The sequence below is a fragment of the Scophthalmus maximus genome, chromosome 1, assembly GCF_022379125.1.
Source record: "Scophthalmus maximus strain ysfricsl-2021 chromosome 1, ASM2237912v1, whole genome shotgun sequence".
In the NCBI taxonomy this organism is placed as follows: domain Eukaryota; kingdom Metazoa; phylum Chordata; class Actinopteri; order Pleuronectiformes; family Scophthalmidae; genus Scophthalmus; species Scophthalmus maximus.
In genome coordinates, this window is record NC_061515.1 from 11,586,371 (window position 1) to 11,603,006 (window position 16,636).

The 16,636-nt window shown below is 44.2% G+C and overlaps 1 protein-coding gene across 3 annotated transcripts in view; it reads left to right on the plus strand.

The window, feature by feature from the left end:
* galnt1 (UDP-N-acetyl-alpha-D-galactosamine:polypeptide N-acetylgalactosaminyltransferase 1) overlaps positions 1 to 15,741 on the plus strand; it is a 43,230-nt gene extending 27,489 nt beyond the window's left edge. For 2 of the 3 annotated variants that reach the window (XM_035649315.2, XM_035649474.2), the window contains 10 exons: positions 3,850 to 4,016; positions 6,452 to 6,579; positions 7,027 to 7,106; positions 7,338 to 7,508; positions 9,516 to 9,633; positions 9,957 to 10,137; positions 11,968 to 12,107; positions 12,334 to 12,432; positions 12,587 to 12,721; positions 13,414 to 15,741. In XM_035649315.2, coding sequence (XP_035505208.1) covers positions 3,850 to 4,016; positions 6,452 to 6,579; positions 7,027 to 7,106; positions 7,338 to 7,508; positions 9,516 to 9,633; positions 9,957 to 10,137; positions 11,968 to 12,107; positions 12,334 to 12,432; positions 12,587 to 12,721; positions 13,414 to 13,560 — 1,366 coding nt within the window. In that variant the 3' untranslated portion in view covers positions 13,561 to 15,741. Of the gene's footprint in view, positions 1 to 303; positions 541 to 3,849; positions 4,017 to 6,451; positions 6,580 to 7,026; positions 7,107 to 7,337; positions 7,509 to 9,515; positions 9,634 to 9,956; positions 10,138 to 11,967; positions 12,108 to 12,333; positions 12,433 to 12,586; positions 12,722 to 13,413 lie in introns of those variants that run through there. The other variant, XM_035649561.2, reaches the window with a different exon arrangement.
* The last annotated feature ends 895 nt before the right edge of the window (positions 15,742 to 16,636 follow it).

The following is a 16,636-nucleotide window of genomic DNA, read 5'->3' on the forward strand; positions in this document are numbered from 1 at the left end:
ATGTGGTGACCTCATGCTGCGCTGGTGGGCGTTACCGAAAGGTCCCACCAATAAAATGGCAAAAGAGTTTTCATTAATTCTGCTTTCCTGCCTGTCCTGTGAAATCAAAGTGGCTTTCTCTCCACAACCAACAGCCCATTGGTTCAGCGTGAAGATTTATCCTTCACTGCCCTGTTTCAACAGGAAATACAAGATGTTGAGGAAGTGATGACACCATTTCATGAGACACAGAGTGTGACAGCACACATTCACATTGGCCAGGCCTACAGCGAACAGCCTTGCAGTTTTACTAAGACGTGAGGAGCATCAAGACCAAATGAAGAGAAACATTTCAGTTTTAAGGGTAAAGATGAGAAAGTAGACATTACACTAGTTAAATAAAGGCAGTTCGGGAGTACTTCTTGTTTTTAATGAGGATTTTATTGCCGCCTAAGTGTGTGTCAGCACCAGTGGCTGCAGGTTGTTCCGTCCTCAGACAGGGAGGCCGACAGAACATCAGACAGACATGCATCCAGCCAGCAGCTCGGAAGATTTGTCAAGGTTAGTTCAAGCAGGTGGAAACCAGCTTAGCCTTTTCGTGGCCCTTTGCTCCACTTCGGTAGCAGAAAACGCATAGATCAGTAATGAAGGTTTCCAGAGAGACGGACAGAAAGACTGACTGACACAGTCAAGACTGACAGGCAGGGGCACATGCACACTAGACAGGCAGGAGCGAAAGAGGACATTGATCCGTGAAATGGGTTTTAGTCTTTGAGCGAGAGTTGATTACTAGGTGTGTTTTCACTCTGCCTGCTCACCGTCTATCTGCTTTTCCAATTAGGAGATAAGACAGAGTCAATATCGAGCAGGGGAATGTCCCTGTGTTTGTAGGTACGTGCACGTGTGTGTTTAATTCTCTGTGTGTGTGTGTGTGTGCGCGTCTGTGGATCGGCAGGTATTTAGGGTAACTGTGGATGAATTCATCATAGTTAAGCAGGTCACCATTAGCTGAAACTGTGAAGCAGAAACTCACTGATGGTTTGTTTTCTTAGCGTCCGCGGTACAGCAAATAAATGGTGAGAGGACTGGTCTTTTTGACATTACCGTCATGTCTGTGCATGTCTGTGTTAATGCCTGTGTTTTTTAAGTGTGTGTGTGTCTGGGGATGTGTGGGTGTGGGTGTGAATTTGCGGTACATGAAAACACTTTCTGTGACCTCACCTTCCAGTTTTTAAGAGGCTGACCGCAACATTATGAGAACATATGAGTATACATTGGTGTTTGTGTGTGTGTAATGTTGCGAGACTGACGCTGTTTTAATCACAACCGATCCGCCCACTCAATCCTCACTATCCCCGCAATCCACTGGCTGGAGGAACAGCCTGTAGCCCATTACCCTGCTCTGCTGTTGCCAAAATGTGTCTCCACCAACCCGACTGTTTGGATACACATGACTCACAGCAAGTCCTCAGTTTTTAAAATCGACATCATGTGACACATTGACATGTGGGTGTGTTTGTTTGTGTGTCAACACGGCGATTTTGGTTGAAACACAGAAGTCTTGTTTTCCATCGGCTGTGTGGCAAAGATCATGGCCAGAGAGAGAGAGTGAGGAGAGTCTTGTTTCTTTCTGTGTGTGTGTGTGTGTGTGTGTGTGTGTGTGTGTGTGTGTGTGTGTGTGTGTGTGTGTGTGTGTGTGTGTGTGTGTGTGTGTGTGTGTGTGTGTGTGTGTGTGTGTGTGTGTGTGTGTGTGTGTGTGTGTGTGTGTGTGTGAGAGAGAAACAGAGGGGAGAGAAATAATTAACTGACGGCAATAAAAATTGGGTGTCTCTGTTTTGTACAGTGATTCATCTTGTGCGCTCCTCAACCTCCCTTCCTCACAGAGGGTATGGGCATGCACGCCGCAGCCTGAGCATCTCTTAGTGTGTTATTCAACGTGCTCCAGAGGTGGCTGCAGGACGGAGTTTATTCTCAAACTACTCTCCCCGTTCGCTGTAAGAAGCACAGAGAGAGAGGTAGTTAAGAGGATAGAGGAAGAGAGAGATCATATTCCGTTTGGCTGCGAGCTGAATCTGTCAGAAGGGGCAAGTCGCAGGCTGGTCTAAGTTTTGTCATCAGTAGAAAACAGTTTGAGGCGCTCGCTGAGGTTCTATAAAGAGGAGGCAGTGGAATTTCAGACAGGTTGCATGCAGGTTCCATGGCAGGCTGCAGTGTTTCTTGAACTACAGTTGTCTGTAGTCTTTCTAATATGTTCTCTGATTTCTTTTTCTTTTTTTTTTAACTGGGGAGTCAAATTTAACATCATCATTTGGAATTTGATGTGGCCATATTTTGTTCCCTCTGTTGTGCAAATCAACCCATCTGTAATGTCTCTATTAAATATCAATGAATAGAGAAAGCTTTCAGATCTGCGTCCCAGAAAATGAATTGTACGTTTTGGTTGATGAGATGATTACAAAAGTCTCTCGTGCATTAAAAAAGCTTGGGTATGATGTGACAAACGTTTGCAAGGCCTTGGCTAAATGGCAATGTTCTCTGTGGCAAGTGGTTATTTAGTCTTTTATACATGAGTATTGTAGTGTTTTATATAAATGTGCACTAATCTCTGCAGCATTTTCTGTAATCTGCATAACACTGAGGGGGGAAAAAGGGGTTCAGTGCGTGTCAAACAAACACATTTCCACAGTGTTTTTCTTGAAAGCTGCAAGCCAGGGAGAAGCTCAGGGATAATGACATGATACTGTCTCCTGTTACGGTATTTGATGTTTTCCAAAAATATCTCAAAATACCGCAGTAGATTTTCTGCAAATTCACTCGCATCCATTTGTTGATAACACAACCAGACTGGGATGTGTCCTGTATTACTATAGAACAGTGAAAGACCTCTTTTAAAAAAGTAAAACCAACCTCTGTAAGGGTTTGAAGTTGGTTTCAACCCTCTGCAATCTGATTATGCATTTATTTCTTTTCTTTTTTTATTTCAGTGGCTCCCTGGTACAGTGGATAAATAATCAACCCATGAACCTTTAACATTATCTATGTTTTAGTAAGTGGTCAGGTCTAATTTAAACTATACAAACATAATATTTCAATGCTTCAATGAGGCAAACTGACTCGTTTGATCATTTAAAATGGAACATTTCCCACTATTTAATTAAGTCTATGACCCAGTCTTCCCTGCACTAATATCCATCTCCTCTTGTTTATCCACTCACGCCTGCTCTCCCGTTAGACATTTGCATCCTTCTCCATCTCAGTGAGAGAGTTTGATGTGTGCACTCCACACTGCTGTGACAATGACTCACACTCTAATGAGCATCGCTAATCAACTGTCATCGCGCTGACCCGCCGATTTTCCGTGCCAGTCTCTGTCTAAATTTGGGGATACATGCTCAAGTGGCTCAACTCGTCATTCAGCCTCGGATGTCTTTGTTTGAACTCGATTGAAATATGACTTTTCCCGAGGCCATAAACGAGGATTGCATCAAGGCAGCGATTCCTTTACTGGCTAACGCGGTTTAGCTGGTGTTTGAATGCCTCTTGTTCGGCTCTCTCTTATGTGGACTCACTTTAGCTGCAGCTCTGCCTGTAGCAGTCTCTTACAATCAGACAGAGGCTGGATTGTGATGTCTCTACTAGAGTGTTTCTCTTTTCTCCCTCTGTCTCTGTCAGTTCAGTTTTGTTCTGTGGTCAGAGCCAACTACTTCACTTATGTGGTTGATGCAACTCATACACTTCCTCTTGTCGTACGACATTTTGTCGTTTTTGAGTACTGGAATAATCCCATGAATATATTTGCATGATTAACTATCTCTGTAACGCGGGTTTTCAGGTTTTTCACGTTCTTATTGTTGCGTATTCTCTTCGCAGGTGCAAGAACAAGTTGTACCCCGATAATCTTCCGCGCACCAGCGTGGTGATTGTATTTCACAATGAGGCGTGGAGCACACTGCTGCGAACCGTCCACTCCGTCATCGACCGCTCTCCGCACACACTGCTGGAGGAGATTGTCCTGGTGGACGATGCCAGCGAGAGAGGTAGACACACACACACACACACACACACACACACACACACACACACACACACACACACACACACACACACACACACACACACGGACACACACGCACGCACTCTTTGAATAATTCCTTCAGTGCCTCTTGTTTGAGGCTTAGCCTACTTTTATAAAACTGCTGTATGATTGTGTGTGTGTGTCCGCGCCTAATAGTCAGTCATCATGTATGTGCTGTGTGAGCCACTCTATCCTGTGTAATGCTGCTAATCCCTGTTTGGGGGAGATAAGGTCTTTAATTTGCCAGCCGCATGGATTACACTCTGTTATTACCCTCAATCGCCCCCCCCCCCCCCCCCACCCCCACCCCCAGCCGCCATCACACAGGTCCCCTATGGGACCTCAGGTTTTCTGGTGCAATTCAGTGTGTGTGTGTGTGTGTGTGTGTGTGTGTGTGTGTGTGTGTGTGTGTGTGTGTGTGTGTGTGTGTGTGTGTGTGTGTGTGTGTGTGTGTGTGTGTGTGTGTGTGTGTGTGTGTGTGTGTGTGTGTGTGTGTGTGTGTGTGTGTGTGTGTGTGTGTGTGTGGAGAGAAGAGAGTACTACATGTAGAAGGGATGCTGGCAGACACACTAAGGCACCTACACATGAGCAAAAACACAACCACACACTTACCTTTGATATCTTCTGTCACGAAACGAACAGGTTGAGGGGGTTGTTTGCAATCCATCCTCTGCTGTGTTTGTTGTTGTCTGGCTCGTGTGTGGGTTTATGTCATTGTGTTCAGGGTTTTCCCTGGGTGTCTCAGGGCTAAGACGGAGGTGGAATGCATTTTCTCATCATTTTGAACCATTACCATTACAACATCAAAGGAGACGTGTAATGCTTTTTCAGTTGTTCCCTTTCCTCTAGTATGTTAAATAAGTTTTTTGTGTATATATATATAAAAGGTCTGCAAAGTTAAAAAGCCCAAAGTCCACGAGCTGCAGGAATGGACAGTATGAGAAGACAAATTGTGTTTTCTGAACATTAGAGCATGTAAACCTTTTCAAGTGATAACCCAAATTCAAATTATGAACCTGAATATCAGCATTATACGTCTCCTTTAATAAAAAAGCTGCGTGATGAAGTGAGCACTGTGTCCTTCACATTTTTCTGAGCGATCGCACTCTGCGCCGTACGAAATAACATCAATATCGCAGGACGTCATTCAACCACTCAGCTGTCACTTTCCCATACTGCCCTCAGGACACAGGTACAGATCCACGAGGTGCAACAGGCGCCGCATCGGCAAAAACCTAGTGCCTGCAGCCATAGCTGCACTTAGTCAGACGTCCCAGCGCTAACCCAGCGAGGCCCTTTTACTGTCCATCAATGTTTTATGTTCATGAGGTGTCATTGTCTGTTTCGTGATGTGCACTGTTGCCCTGTTGTTTGTTTCATGGAACTTGGTTTGTTTGTGGAGATGAATGTACAGTACTGAAACATATTCTCCTCTTCAAAGGACAATAAACTAGCCAATTTAACTTATAAAAACTTATAAAGAGTTGATTTGAACTGCAGTTTCCTCATCCTCCCACAATCATCTGACTATGTAACAGTGTTTGTCTGCTTAACCAGGTCTTTGATTGGTTGGACGTCTATAGGCAGGTCACTGTCCCGGCGAGCCAATGAGTGACTGAGGCAATTCGATTTCTCACAAAATTATTTTCCCGGACAGAAAACACTTTTAGTCAGTCTTTCGGGACTCATCATCTCTGGCGGCAGACACATTTTCTCAGTTTTATATCTGCAAAAAAGACGTTGCTAAGATCTCGTTTTCAGTCATCATGAATGTATTCCTCTGTGGAAGCAGAGAATGATGATCCAGCCTTCAGAAACTCCTGCAGGTTTAACTGGACCAACAAAACACTTTGAATGCTGATTAACTCACTTGAGACAGACTCAAACTCTTGGTAGCAACATTAAGGCTACAACCGACCCACAATTCAGCACGGGTTCTTGCTGTATTTAAAATAATGTATGTAATTGTTGAGTCCTGAAGTATAAGTCAACCCCATTTTTAAACTTAAAATAGGGCTGATAGAGTAGAGAACTCTCAGCACCGTCTTGTCCGTTCATTCGGTTTAGGTTCTGTTCCGCTTTCTCACCTGCCTTGTTTGGTCCAGATCTTCAAACATTTCAGTTTAGTCTGAACCAAAATAACAGGTGTGAGAGGTGCCTTGGACCACGTTCCAAACTTTCGGACCAGTTGCTGGAAGTTGAGACTGGCTTAAACAATAGGAGAAGAAAGTGAAACCAAAACTAATCGGATCAAATGTAAACAATATAACAAATACTTATAGAACCCTGGTTCGGACCTTCTTCTGGACTTACAGGGGTGAAAATGCCCTGCAGGTCTTCATGTTAGGGAAAAGTCTGGTATTTAATCCTTTATGATATGTGTTTCTTGTGATTCAGATTTCCTGAAGCGGCCGTTGGAGCAGTATGTCAGAAGGCTTGAAGTCCCCGTCAGAGTGGTGAGGATGGAGCAGCGGTCTGGACTTATCCGTGCTCGTCTCAAAGGAGCATCTCTCTCCACTGGCCAGGTCGGTGTGTGTGTGTGTGTGTGTGTGTGTGTGTGTGTGTGTGTGTGTGTGTGTGTGTGTGTGTGTGTGTGTGTGTGTGTGTGTGTGTGTGTGTGTGTGTGTGTGTGTGTGTGTGTGTGTGTGTGTGTGTGTGTGTGTGCGCGCGTGTATGTGTGCGCGTGTGTGCGTGCGTGTGTGTGTGTGTGCGCGTGTGTGCGTGCGTGTGTGTGTGTGTGTGCAGGTGTGTGTGTGTGTGTGTGTGTGTGTGTGTGTGTGTGTGTGTGTGTGTGTGTGTGTGTGTGTGCGTGCGTGTGTGTGTGTGTGTGTGTGTGTGCGTGCACGTGCACGTGCACATGCACATGCACATGCATATACAAATACATGACATCCACTACGCAGTGACCTGATCTCCATGTGGTGTTGTGTGCTCCGCTGGGTTTGTCTAATGTTCTTGCGCCATGTTTCTAGGTTATAACCTTTCTGGATGCTCATTGTGAATGCACAACAGGGTGGCTAGAGCCTCTGCTCACCCGCATCAAGCAAGACAAGTAAGACACACACATACACAAAACACGCACACACCATTGGCAGGCATAAAAAAAAAAATCAATAAACTATTGTTGAGCCTGCAGGGGGCTTGTCCTGTGTTTATTTGAGGCTTAATTACTCATTCTCTGTTCACTGTTTCCTGCAAGCAGGCATTCGCACACACACACACACACACACACAGAATTGTAACCAAATTGAACCAAATGTATTGGTGTTTGTGTTTGCTGTAGAAAAACGGTGGTGTGTCCGATCATCGACGTGATCAGCGATGATACGTTTGAGTACATGGCAGGGTCCGACATGACGTACGGAGGCTTCAACTGGAAGCTGAACTTCCGCTGGTACCCTGTTCCCCAGAGAGAGATGGACCGCCGCAAAGGAGACCGCACTCTTCCCGTCAGGTGGGTGGCACAGTGGGAAGAAACCAACAACCGATTCATCCGTGTTTGACTTGCAGTGTATTCGTGTCCTTCCGCACGTGGTTCAGTCTCCTCCAGCTGGAGGGCTGCTGTCGTTCGGCTGAACCAGCCCTCTGACCTCTCTGCTTGGTCAAGCAAAAAGAGAATTTCCCCACCGGGACCAGGCCTGAATCATGTCAGTATCATAACCAGGCACACACGGTCACGCTCTCTTGCGGTGTCATTGAGCTATTTAAAATAACATCTGCTTCCAGCTTTAGCGTTGCTGATAGGCATCCTCAATTCTCAAATCGTCGTACTTCACCATTTAATTTGAAGAATGAAATGAAATGAAAAACAGTGAACTTCTCTCTTTATTTTATGTCGAGATGATTAAGACTGTGTAATTCTGTTCAACGTACCATTTCTCATGGCCCAAGACTTGGAAGTAAAAGCAGGAGGTTTTTTTCTGCCCGTCGATCATCTCTTCTTCCTGCTCTTGTTTCTAAGCACGCTCAACTTTATTCAAGGTCACACACATAATATATCTTATGTAACACGCTTCGCCCCTGTTTTGCGGTTGTTTTTCACAGTTCTGCAATGACAAAAAATTCCCTAAGGATATCTTGTGGGTGGACTTAAACAAAATGCCGAGTTGGTTGCGGTGTCATGGCAGGAAATTAAGAAGTACTTTACACTACTGACAGGATTTACATGAACTGTACGGTCATGAGGCAGTTATATATTATTTAAAGCTATCGTACATGAACAGTTATGACTTCAGAGGGAAGCTTGTGTCATTGGCTTCCAATCGAGTACCAGTATAGTTCACAAAATAGATCATGTGCGAGTGGAAAATGAAGATGTCAAATGTGCATTTGGTGAAACTTTTACTGATCGGAGAGAACTGTTGGTTAGCCGGTGCAAAGCGAGCTACGGGCCTGACGGTGTCACACACTGAGAGGCCTCAAAGAGTGATGGTACAGGAGGAAACCTCAGCAGCTGAACTGGCCGTTACGGACTCATCTACCTTGTAATTTGCAAAAGTCTGAGGTGACTTGGAACGATCCTCTTTACAGCTATTGGACAGAAAAAAACACCACCAAGAATCCAAGGTCGAAGGAAGACTTGGAAAATCCTCTGAACATATTAAATGAGCTTCAGACCTGATATTGACTCCAGATTTCTTTTCCCTGCTCTATATGCAAATAAACATACATGATATCTGTTCACAAAGACCAAACGAAGTACAAAATAACATTTTATTAATATTTTTGTCGCATTCACTATTTGATGTTGGAGTGTTAGTGTTTATATCAATGTCACTGTGTTTTTTCTACGAAACAAACAATGTTTTCAGTGTTAAACTCTCACTGTTTATATAAATTAAAATCTGCAAATGAACGCGTCAAAGGTTCAGTGTAAAAGAGTTGGCTTTGTTTGCTTTATTGTAACATGCTTGACTCTTGTAAAAATAGTGTTTTAATTGAAAGCTGAGTTCGAGAGCTTTGATATGTTACAGTACAAAGAAAGTATTTGTTTTCCTCCACTTCCACGTTGCTTATTATTTCTCACTATCAGCTAAATACTGTGAAACACACCATCACGGAGTCACAGGATGTGTTTCATCTGGGTCTTTGTTTGTATGCAAGCTACTGTGTGTTGATAGGTGAACCCGGTTGTTAAATGAAAGCAAATCCAGGCAGCAAGAAAAATATAGGCCTGACGTAGAAAAGAGGAAGCCTTTCTGAGAGGGAGGGAAATAGGAAGGGAGCCGTGAGGCCGTTTAACACTGACACGGCCATCACAACAACAGAGAAGTGAGCAGAGAATAATGAACAAATGGGAAAATGGCAAAGAACAGGGGGGTTGAGAGCGGCGAAATATAAAACTGATGGGATCTGTAGATACGGCGTGACCTTTACAAAGCAGGCCCCAAGTGAATTAAGTGGCTCTGACTCACCTCACTCTTAATTTACCCTGCTCCTCCTGCTCCTCCTGTTTCTTCAGGACTCCCACCATGGCGGGCGGCTTGTTCTCCATAGACAGAGATTATTTCCAGGAGATCGGCACGTATGACGCAGGCATGGACATCTGGGGCGGAGAGAACCTGGAAATCTCTTTCAGAGTGAGTGAACACACCCGCTGCCAGTCGACATGACGGTATTCTTCCATCTACTGGCAGGCGTCCAGGAGTGTCTGACCGAGGTCACACACACGCACACGCACACACACAGACACAGACACACACACACACACACACACCTGACTATATTGTTGACTTGACTAATATTTTGTCAGGCGTCATCCTGACTGACTCAGTCAGACTTATTCAGACCATCACAACACAGAGACGACCCAATCTGTGTCTCTCAGCAGACCTCACCGCTCAGCCTATTGTCTTTCAGTGATCAGTTTACGGTACGTGTGTGTGTATGTTGTTCTTGACAGATCTGGCAGTGTGGCGGGACGCTAGAAATTGTCACATGCTCTCATGTGGGTCACGTGTTCAGAAAGGCGACGCCCTACACGTTTCCAGGGGGAACGGGACAGATCATCAACAAAAACAACCGCCGCCTGGCAGAAGTTTGGATGGACGAATTCAAAAACTTCTTCTATATCATCTCTCCTGGTGAGTTAGGACGGGTGCGTTTGTCTGTGTGTGTGGTCATGCAAGTTTGCATGTATGTGCTCATGTGCGGGGGCTAATCTCTGTGGCAGGTGTGATCTGTCCATTAACCCAGTGACAGTGTGATATTGCAGTTGCGACCCAGCAGTGCAGGACAGGGGGCGCGAGTAATTTCACGCTACGAAGCAACTATTAACTCGCACCATCACTCACTCACTCACTCGCACACACGCACACCCCCCCCCACACACACACACACACACTCTCTCTCTCAAAGTAAAGAATATTTTTAGATGTGGAAGTCAACTGTAACGCCCTCAGTTTACACCTGTAGACATGTTGACATCGCCACCTACATGCAAAGAAAGTTATAGCTGTTGCAATTTATAACACTTGACAACCTGCATGCAGCGACCTGTACAGTTACAGCATGTAGCTGAGTCATTGGTCTGAAGTTTACATTAATATTTGGTGTGATGTTGAGTTCATTTTTGCTGTTTCCACTTCCACTATTTTGCCGCGACCTGTGCAGAGTAACAGCTTAATCCGTCCGGTCAAAGTCATCGACACAGAAGAGGCTTGTGGCAATTCACGAATCAATCCAGTAAATAGGGACTGCGTGTCACATACAGATTTTAAAACAAAACTTTAAACCCATCTTTTCAAAATAGCTTTTACCTAGAGACTTTTTTACAAAATGAATCGTGATTTTATTCATAAATGATTTTCAAAATGGATCCGGTTGTGTTGCTGTTTCTTGCATCTGCCTTTTATGGTTTTTTTGTGAGGCCGATTGTGTTGCATTGTTTGTGCTGTTTGAATAAAGTTTTGTCATTATGATTTATTATTTTTTTTCAAGAACCTGTGTTGTGTCTTCAGGTTGTCCATTTGTCTGTCCATCCAATTCTCAATCACGCGATTTCTCAGAAACCATAATTTGAAGAAATTCCCTCGAGGTGATTCTTCAAATTTAGCACAAGCCTTTAGTTGGACTCGAGGATGAACTGATCACAATTTGGGGGTCAAAGGTCACTGTGACCAAACATGTCGTTGGCCATGACTCATAAACTAATTATGACACAAATACAATGATGAAGTGATGACATTTTATATCCAGTCAAAAGTCAACTTCACCGTCGTCATAATGGTTCAGTAAAGACACTTGGGGTCTTTATTTAACAGCCCGAAGGGAGATTGTGACCTGCAACTCGACTGGTTTGCAGAGGTGTGGCGCCAGGCGGTTCAATGTGTCCATGTGTTTTCTGCTCTTTGCCTGCCATGGCCCACTCAGATTACCTCACAAAGCTGATTTGAAAACATCTTTGTCCTTGAAACTGGGTTTTCATTGGAATCACGACTCATGAATCCAAACCAACTGCTGCTGATGCTTCTGCAAAGGAGCACGCTCCAGCTTATCTGAGGTCGATGTAATACCCATCAAATAGAGTTCTGTTGGAGTAGCCCTTCAACATTCAGCTCTCTCAAGCACTTGATCATCTGGCAAGTGAGCTCTGAGATTCAATGATGTCGAGCGTGTGTGTTTGTGTGTTCCACATAAACACATGGCCTTGTTATATTTTACTATATTCTTATATGGAAAAATGCATTTAAAAGCCATTCAACAACAAACCAAGGACCTGACCTTTGTGTGTGTGTGTGTGTGTGTGTGTGTGTGTGTGTGTGTGTGTGTGTGTGTGTGTGTGTGTGTGTGTGTGTGTGTGTGTGTGTGTGTGTGTGTGTGTGTGTGTGTGTGTGTGTGTGTGTGTGTGTGTGTGTGTGTTTTTGTGTGTGTGTGTGTGTGTGTGTGTGTGTGTGTCTGTGGTGTGTGTCCAGGTGTGACCAAAGTGGACTATGGTGACATCACAATTCGCTCTGCACTGAGACAAAAGCTCCAGTGTAAACCGTTCAGTTGGTACTTGGAGAACGTCTACCCCGACTCCCAGATCCCCAGGCACTATTACTCCCTGGGCGAGGTATACACACACAAACACACACACACACACACACACACACACACACACATACATACACAAACTTTATCTGACTCACAACAGATGCATCTGTGACTCACTGCCATATTTTGAAATCCAGGTGGACACAACTACGATTTGGATGCGTCCATCTAAATTGTCTTGAATCTTAAGTGTCATGTTGAGCTAGAATTGTTGCTTACTGCAGTTTCTTTATGGTTTGGTTCAGATTCGCAACGTGGAGACGAACCAGTGCCTGGACAACATGGCTCGCAAGGAGAACGAGAAGGTCGGCATTTTCAACTGCCACGGCATGGGAGGCAACCAGGTAACAGAGGACCGAGACAGAGCACAAACGAAATAAGATACAAATACTGACGCAGCATAAGTAATGAGCTGAACTGATGCCAGTCAAAATGTTTAGCAGGAGATAAATGCATGAGATTTGTTTAAAAGCTGGAGCCTGCCCATGTGACCTGCAGGTTTTCTCCTACACGGCCAATAAGGAGATCAGGACCGACGACTTGTGTCTAGACGTGTCCAAGCTAAACGGACCCGTCATGATGCTCAAGTGCCACCACCTCAAAGGCAACCAGCTCTGGGAGTACGACCCCGTGGTGAGTGGAAGACACGATGAAAACAGTTTGTTAAGGAAATGATCAATGTACGTAGCAACAGGCACATTAAATATTAACATGCTAACATACACTTAGGTCTCATGCAGGTTTTGACAGGTAAAGAAAATTAGATTGTTGATTTGCACTAGAAAAAAAACTGGTAAATTGTATATTATTGTTGTCTTGTGATTAGCACAGCTCAGAAAATGTATTCCATTAAACAAAGTGCAGAGAATTTTAAGTTGTTTTGGTTTTTTTACAGTTTTTTATTGTTTCTTAATAAATTAAAGGGAATACTGATGGTTTCCCAGATTTTTTTTTCTAACTGAAATGAATAAACCCAGTGTGTTTTCCCAGTACATAAACATTATGACAACACATATTTCAGACTAGCTGTCAGTTCAGGCAGCGGGATATTTATTGTCTTCATTTCGAGGGTAATATATTGTGGTTGACACATTACCCAACCCGACCACAGCACGCCTCACACTGAGAGCCCAAACTAAACTGTGCCTCGACATTTAAGTCTTAAACGAAAACCTGGAATTTGAGACAGAAAATCAAACTAAGAACCTTGTGTCTAAATGTGCTGTTTAATTAGAAATGTATTAATATGCTTGTGTGAATTCAGATGACCCAGATTTGCATCCCGTCACTCACACACTTGTGCTCTGTGTCTCCCTGCTGTGCAGAAGCTGACTCTGGTCCACGTCAACAGCAACCAGTGTCTGGACAAGGCCAGCGAGGAGGACAGCCAGGTGCCCAGTGTCAAAGACTGCACACACACACGCTCTCAACAGTGGCTGCTCCGCAACGTCACACTACCAGAGGTCTTCTGACCACACTCTGCACGCTGACAAACACACACACACACACACGCAGACACACACACGCACACACAACAGCAGCGAAGAGGGAAGTGGGGGCGTTTATTAAGATTGGGCTCCGGGAAAAAGAAAGACTTCCCACGAGTGGACGTCGGAAGGGAGGAGGACGGATTAGATGGTACTACCTCTGCCAGAGATCAGAGGGAGGAGCGTGTTCGACCCTCATCCGAGCGAAGAGGAGAGGAAAGACTCCTTTTACCCTTTTCATTTTTCTTTTCTTAAAGAGATTTTGACGACGTAGAGTGACTCACTCTCGGACGTAAATATGAGTCTGCCTGGTGGAGTCGAGGCTCTGCACCCACAGCTTCCCTGGACAAAGCAGTCCACCCCTGAACTCATGAATTAAGGTTTACTGACTGCCTCGTGTGTGTGTGTGTGTGTGTGTGTGTGTGTGTGTGTGTGTGTGTGTGTGTGTGTGTGTGTGTGTGTGTGTGTGTGTGTGTGTGTGTGTGTGTGTGTGTGTGTGTGTGTGTGTGTGTGTGTGTGTGTGTGCGTGTGTGTGTGCGTGTGCGTGCACTCTGAGATGAATATGTGCTTTGTGACGGGGACTGAATTCTTTTGTTTTTCTTTTTTTTTATTTAATTTGTAATGGATTTTGAAAATGAACTCTGGTGAACTCAGATGAAGAAGAGTGCATTAGGACGTGAGCGTGTTTGCGCGCGTGTGTGTGTGTGTGTGTGTGCGTGTGTGTGTGTGTGCGCGTGTGTGTTTGTGTTACTGTCATGTATGCATGTGTCAGAGCCCCTCCTACAGAACTGCAGCAGTGTATGTCGCCTTCTGGTGTTACTCCTCGGCATTTCATCCTACAGACTGAAGCCTCCTGGCTGAGGAATTTTTCCAAGGGACTGCAGATATTAAAAAAAACAAAAAAAACAACAACAAAAAACCCCAGAGAGGACCCGTACACGAGAATCCTACGCCTGCCATGAGCAGAGATCTAGTGATAGAGAAAAAAAAAAGATGTTTGTGCTATCTTGAGATTTCTATGTCCAGTTTTTACATGGCTTTGTCTGTTTTTACAGTCCTGTGCCACAGAGCAGTAGCCCTCGTCCGTCTGTCCGTCTCTGTCTTTAACGGTGTTTAACATAGAGCCACCAGGCACACATACAGACAACTCTGCATCAGTAACCGATGGTCACTGCCTCAAGTAGTGTTAAACCTTAGGGAGCTCTCCTAAAGGCACTACACACACATACACACACACACACACACACACACCCTGTATACATATAGGAAGAAGCCTCCCCTAGCCTGATACTTTAATCCATTTTGGCATATCTTCTTCTCGATGACCTCTTGGAAGTGTGGCTTCATTACTAATCAGTCTGTCAGCTCCATGTTTACTAGAACAAGCAGCTCTCTCAGAGTCCTCGCTGTTGGACAACCAAGAGTCTGTAGCGTAGGCTGACGGCACATCAGCGTATTCTTGCATCTGTTGTACAAAAAAAAGCGTAAATGCTACTTTTTGTTTTCCTTTGTCTTCGCTCTCCTGAGTCAGTCGAAGGCGACGCCTGGAGAGCGGATTGAATATCGGAGACGTTGCTAACAATAATCAGGGACAGAATCATGTTGTAGAGAGCTGAGCGGAGTAAACGTTTCGATCTGTGGATTACAAAGAGCACAGCAGCAGCAGCAGATGACATATCTTAATCCATAACTACATATCTGTCTTTTACAAGCTCGCCTGCAGTGTTCCGCTGCTCATATCTCACTGAGCCAAACGGGCAGAAACACTTTCAACAGTGTGTCACTTCAACCATCATCTTTTCTTAATGCTTGTATCACTCCTGCGGCTGCAAGTCGGAGCAGTAGAGGTGATTTCATAAAGGTTTTCACCATTTCAGCTTCCTCCAGTGGAGGAAGGGTTTACACATAGGACACGTCATTGGTTCATCTTTGTTGTGGACAGTGAGAGGAGGCCCTCCGTGGATTTTTTTTTTTTTCCCTCATGTCTAAGCGAGTGACTGGTCAAGATGTGAAAGTTTTTTGATTGTGATACCGAGAGGGGTGTCATCAGTTGTTTTCCGATTGGGTGGGGGGTCGGGGGCTTTGCAGTTAACTGACATGTCCAGGCTTCCACACTGAGCTGATCCAAATGTAGAAAATAAAGGTTAAAAAGTTTACTGAACCATACGAGGACAATGATGATCTCTGCCTCTGTCTGCACACATGAAACACACACACGCCTCAGTCAGGAACGGTTACAGAGGCCACTCGTATTGTGCAGAAATATGAATAAGCTTTGATTAAGATTTAATTATAGTGAATTTATGTGGACAACATCAATATTTGAGAGAAAGTATTAAACCTGCTAATATTCTATTTTTGTCCATAGCCACTCAAAATAAACAAATGAGGATTGTTCCAGTTGAGGTTGTTTCTTGACCTGGGAAAACAGCAGGAAGACTAAACTACTTGTTTGTAGATTGTATTTACTCATACATTGTTCCCTGCTCTTTTGTCCCTCCCCCTTTGTCGGCACGTTTTTCTTTTCTTAGACAATCAGTAGAAGAGAGTAAAACTAAATGCAAGACATTTTTCTTTTACATTAGCAGCTAATGCATCCTCTTATTGCACAAACAGAACAAGGACCCACTTGTAAGAACGTTGCCCACTACTGTTTCCACGGAGTTCAATTTCAACTTTTTTTTTTTTCTCAAAATGCTTAATCCTGACATGAGTAAGACGTCCTCAGCGTCACTTGCTTTGAAAAATGTCATTTTTAAACAGCTGCAGTTCCATCACAACAGAGCGATCCTCATCTGATGATGAGAGGAATGATGACACGGTCAAAAGCTCCACAACAAACAAGTAAGTGAACCTTTAGTGGAGAGAGTTTTCTCAATTGTTAAATATGTCGTGTTAAGTATTATTCTATATTTCATGTTGATGGATAAATGTTACTTATTGGTTGGCATATGCTCATACTAATGTACTGTATGTTTGATAACCTAACATCAATTTATATATCTGATGAACCTATGTGGCTGTTATTGATTTTTTACTACAAATGCATCTGTTGTAGAGG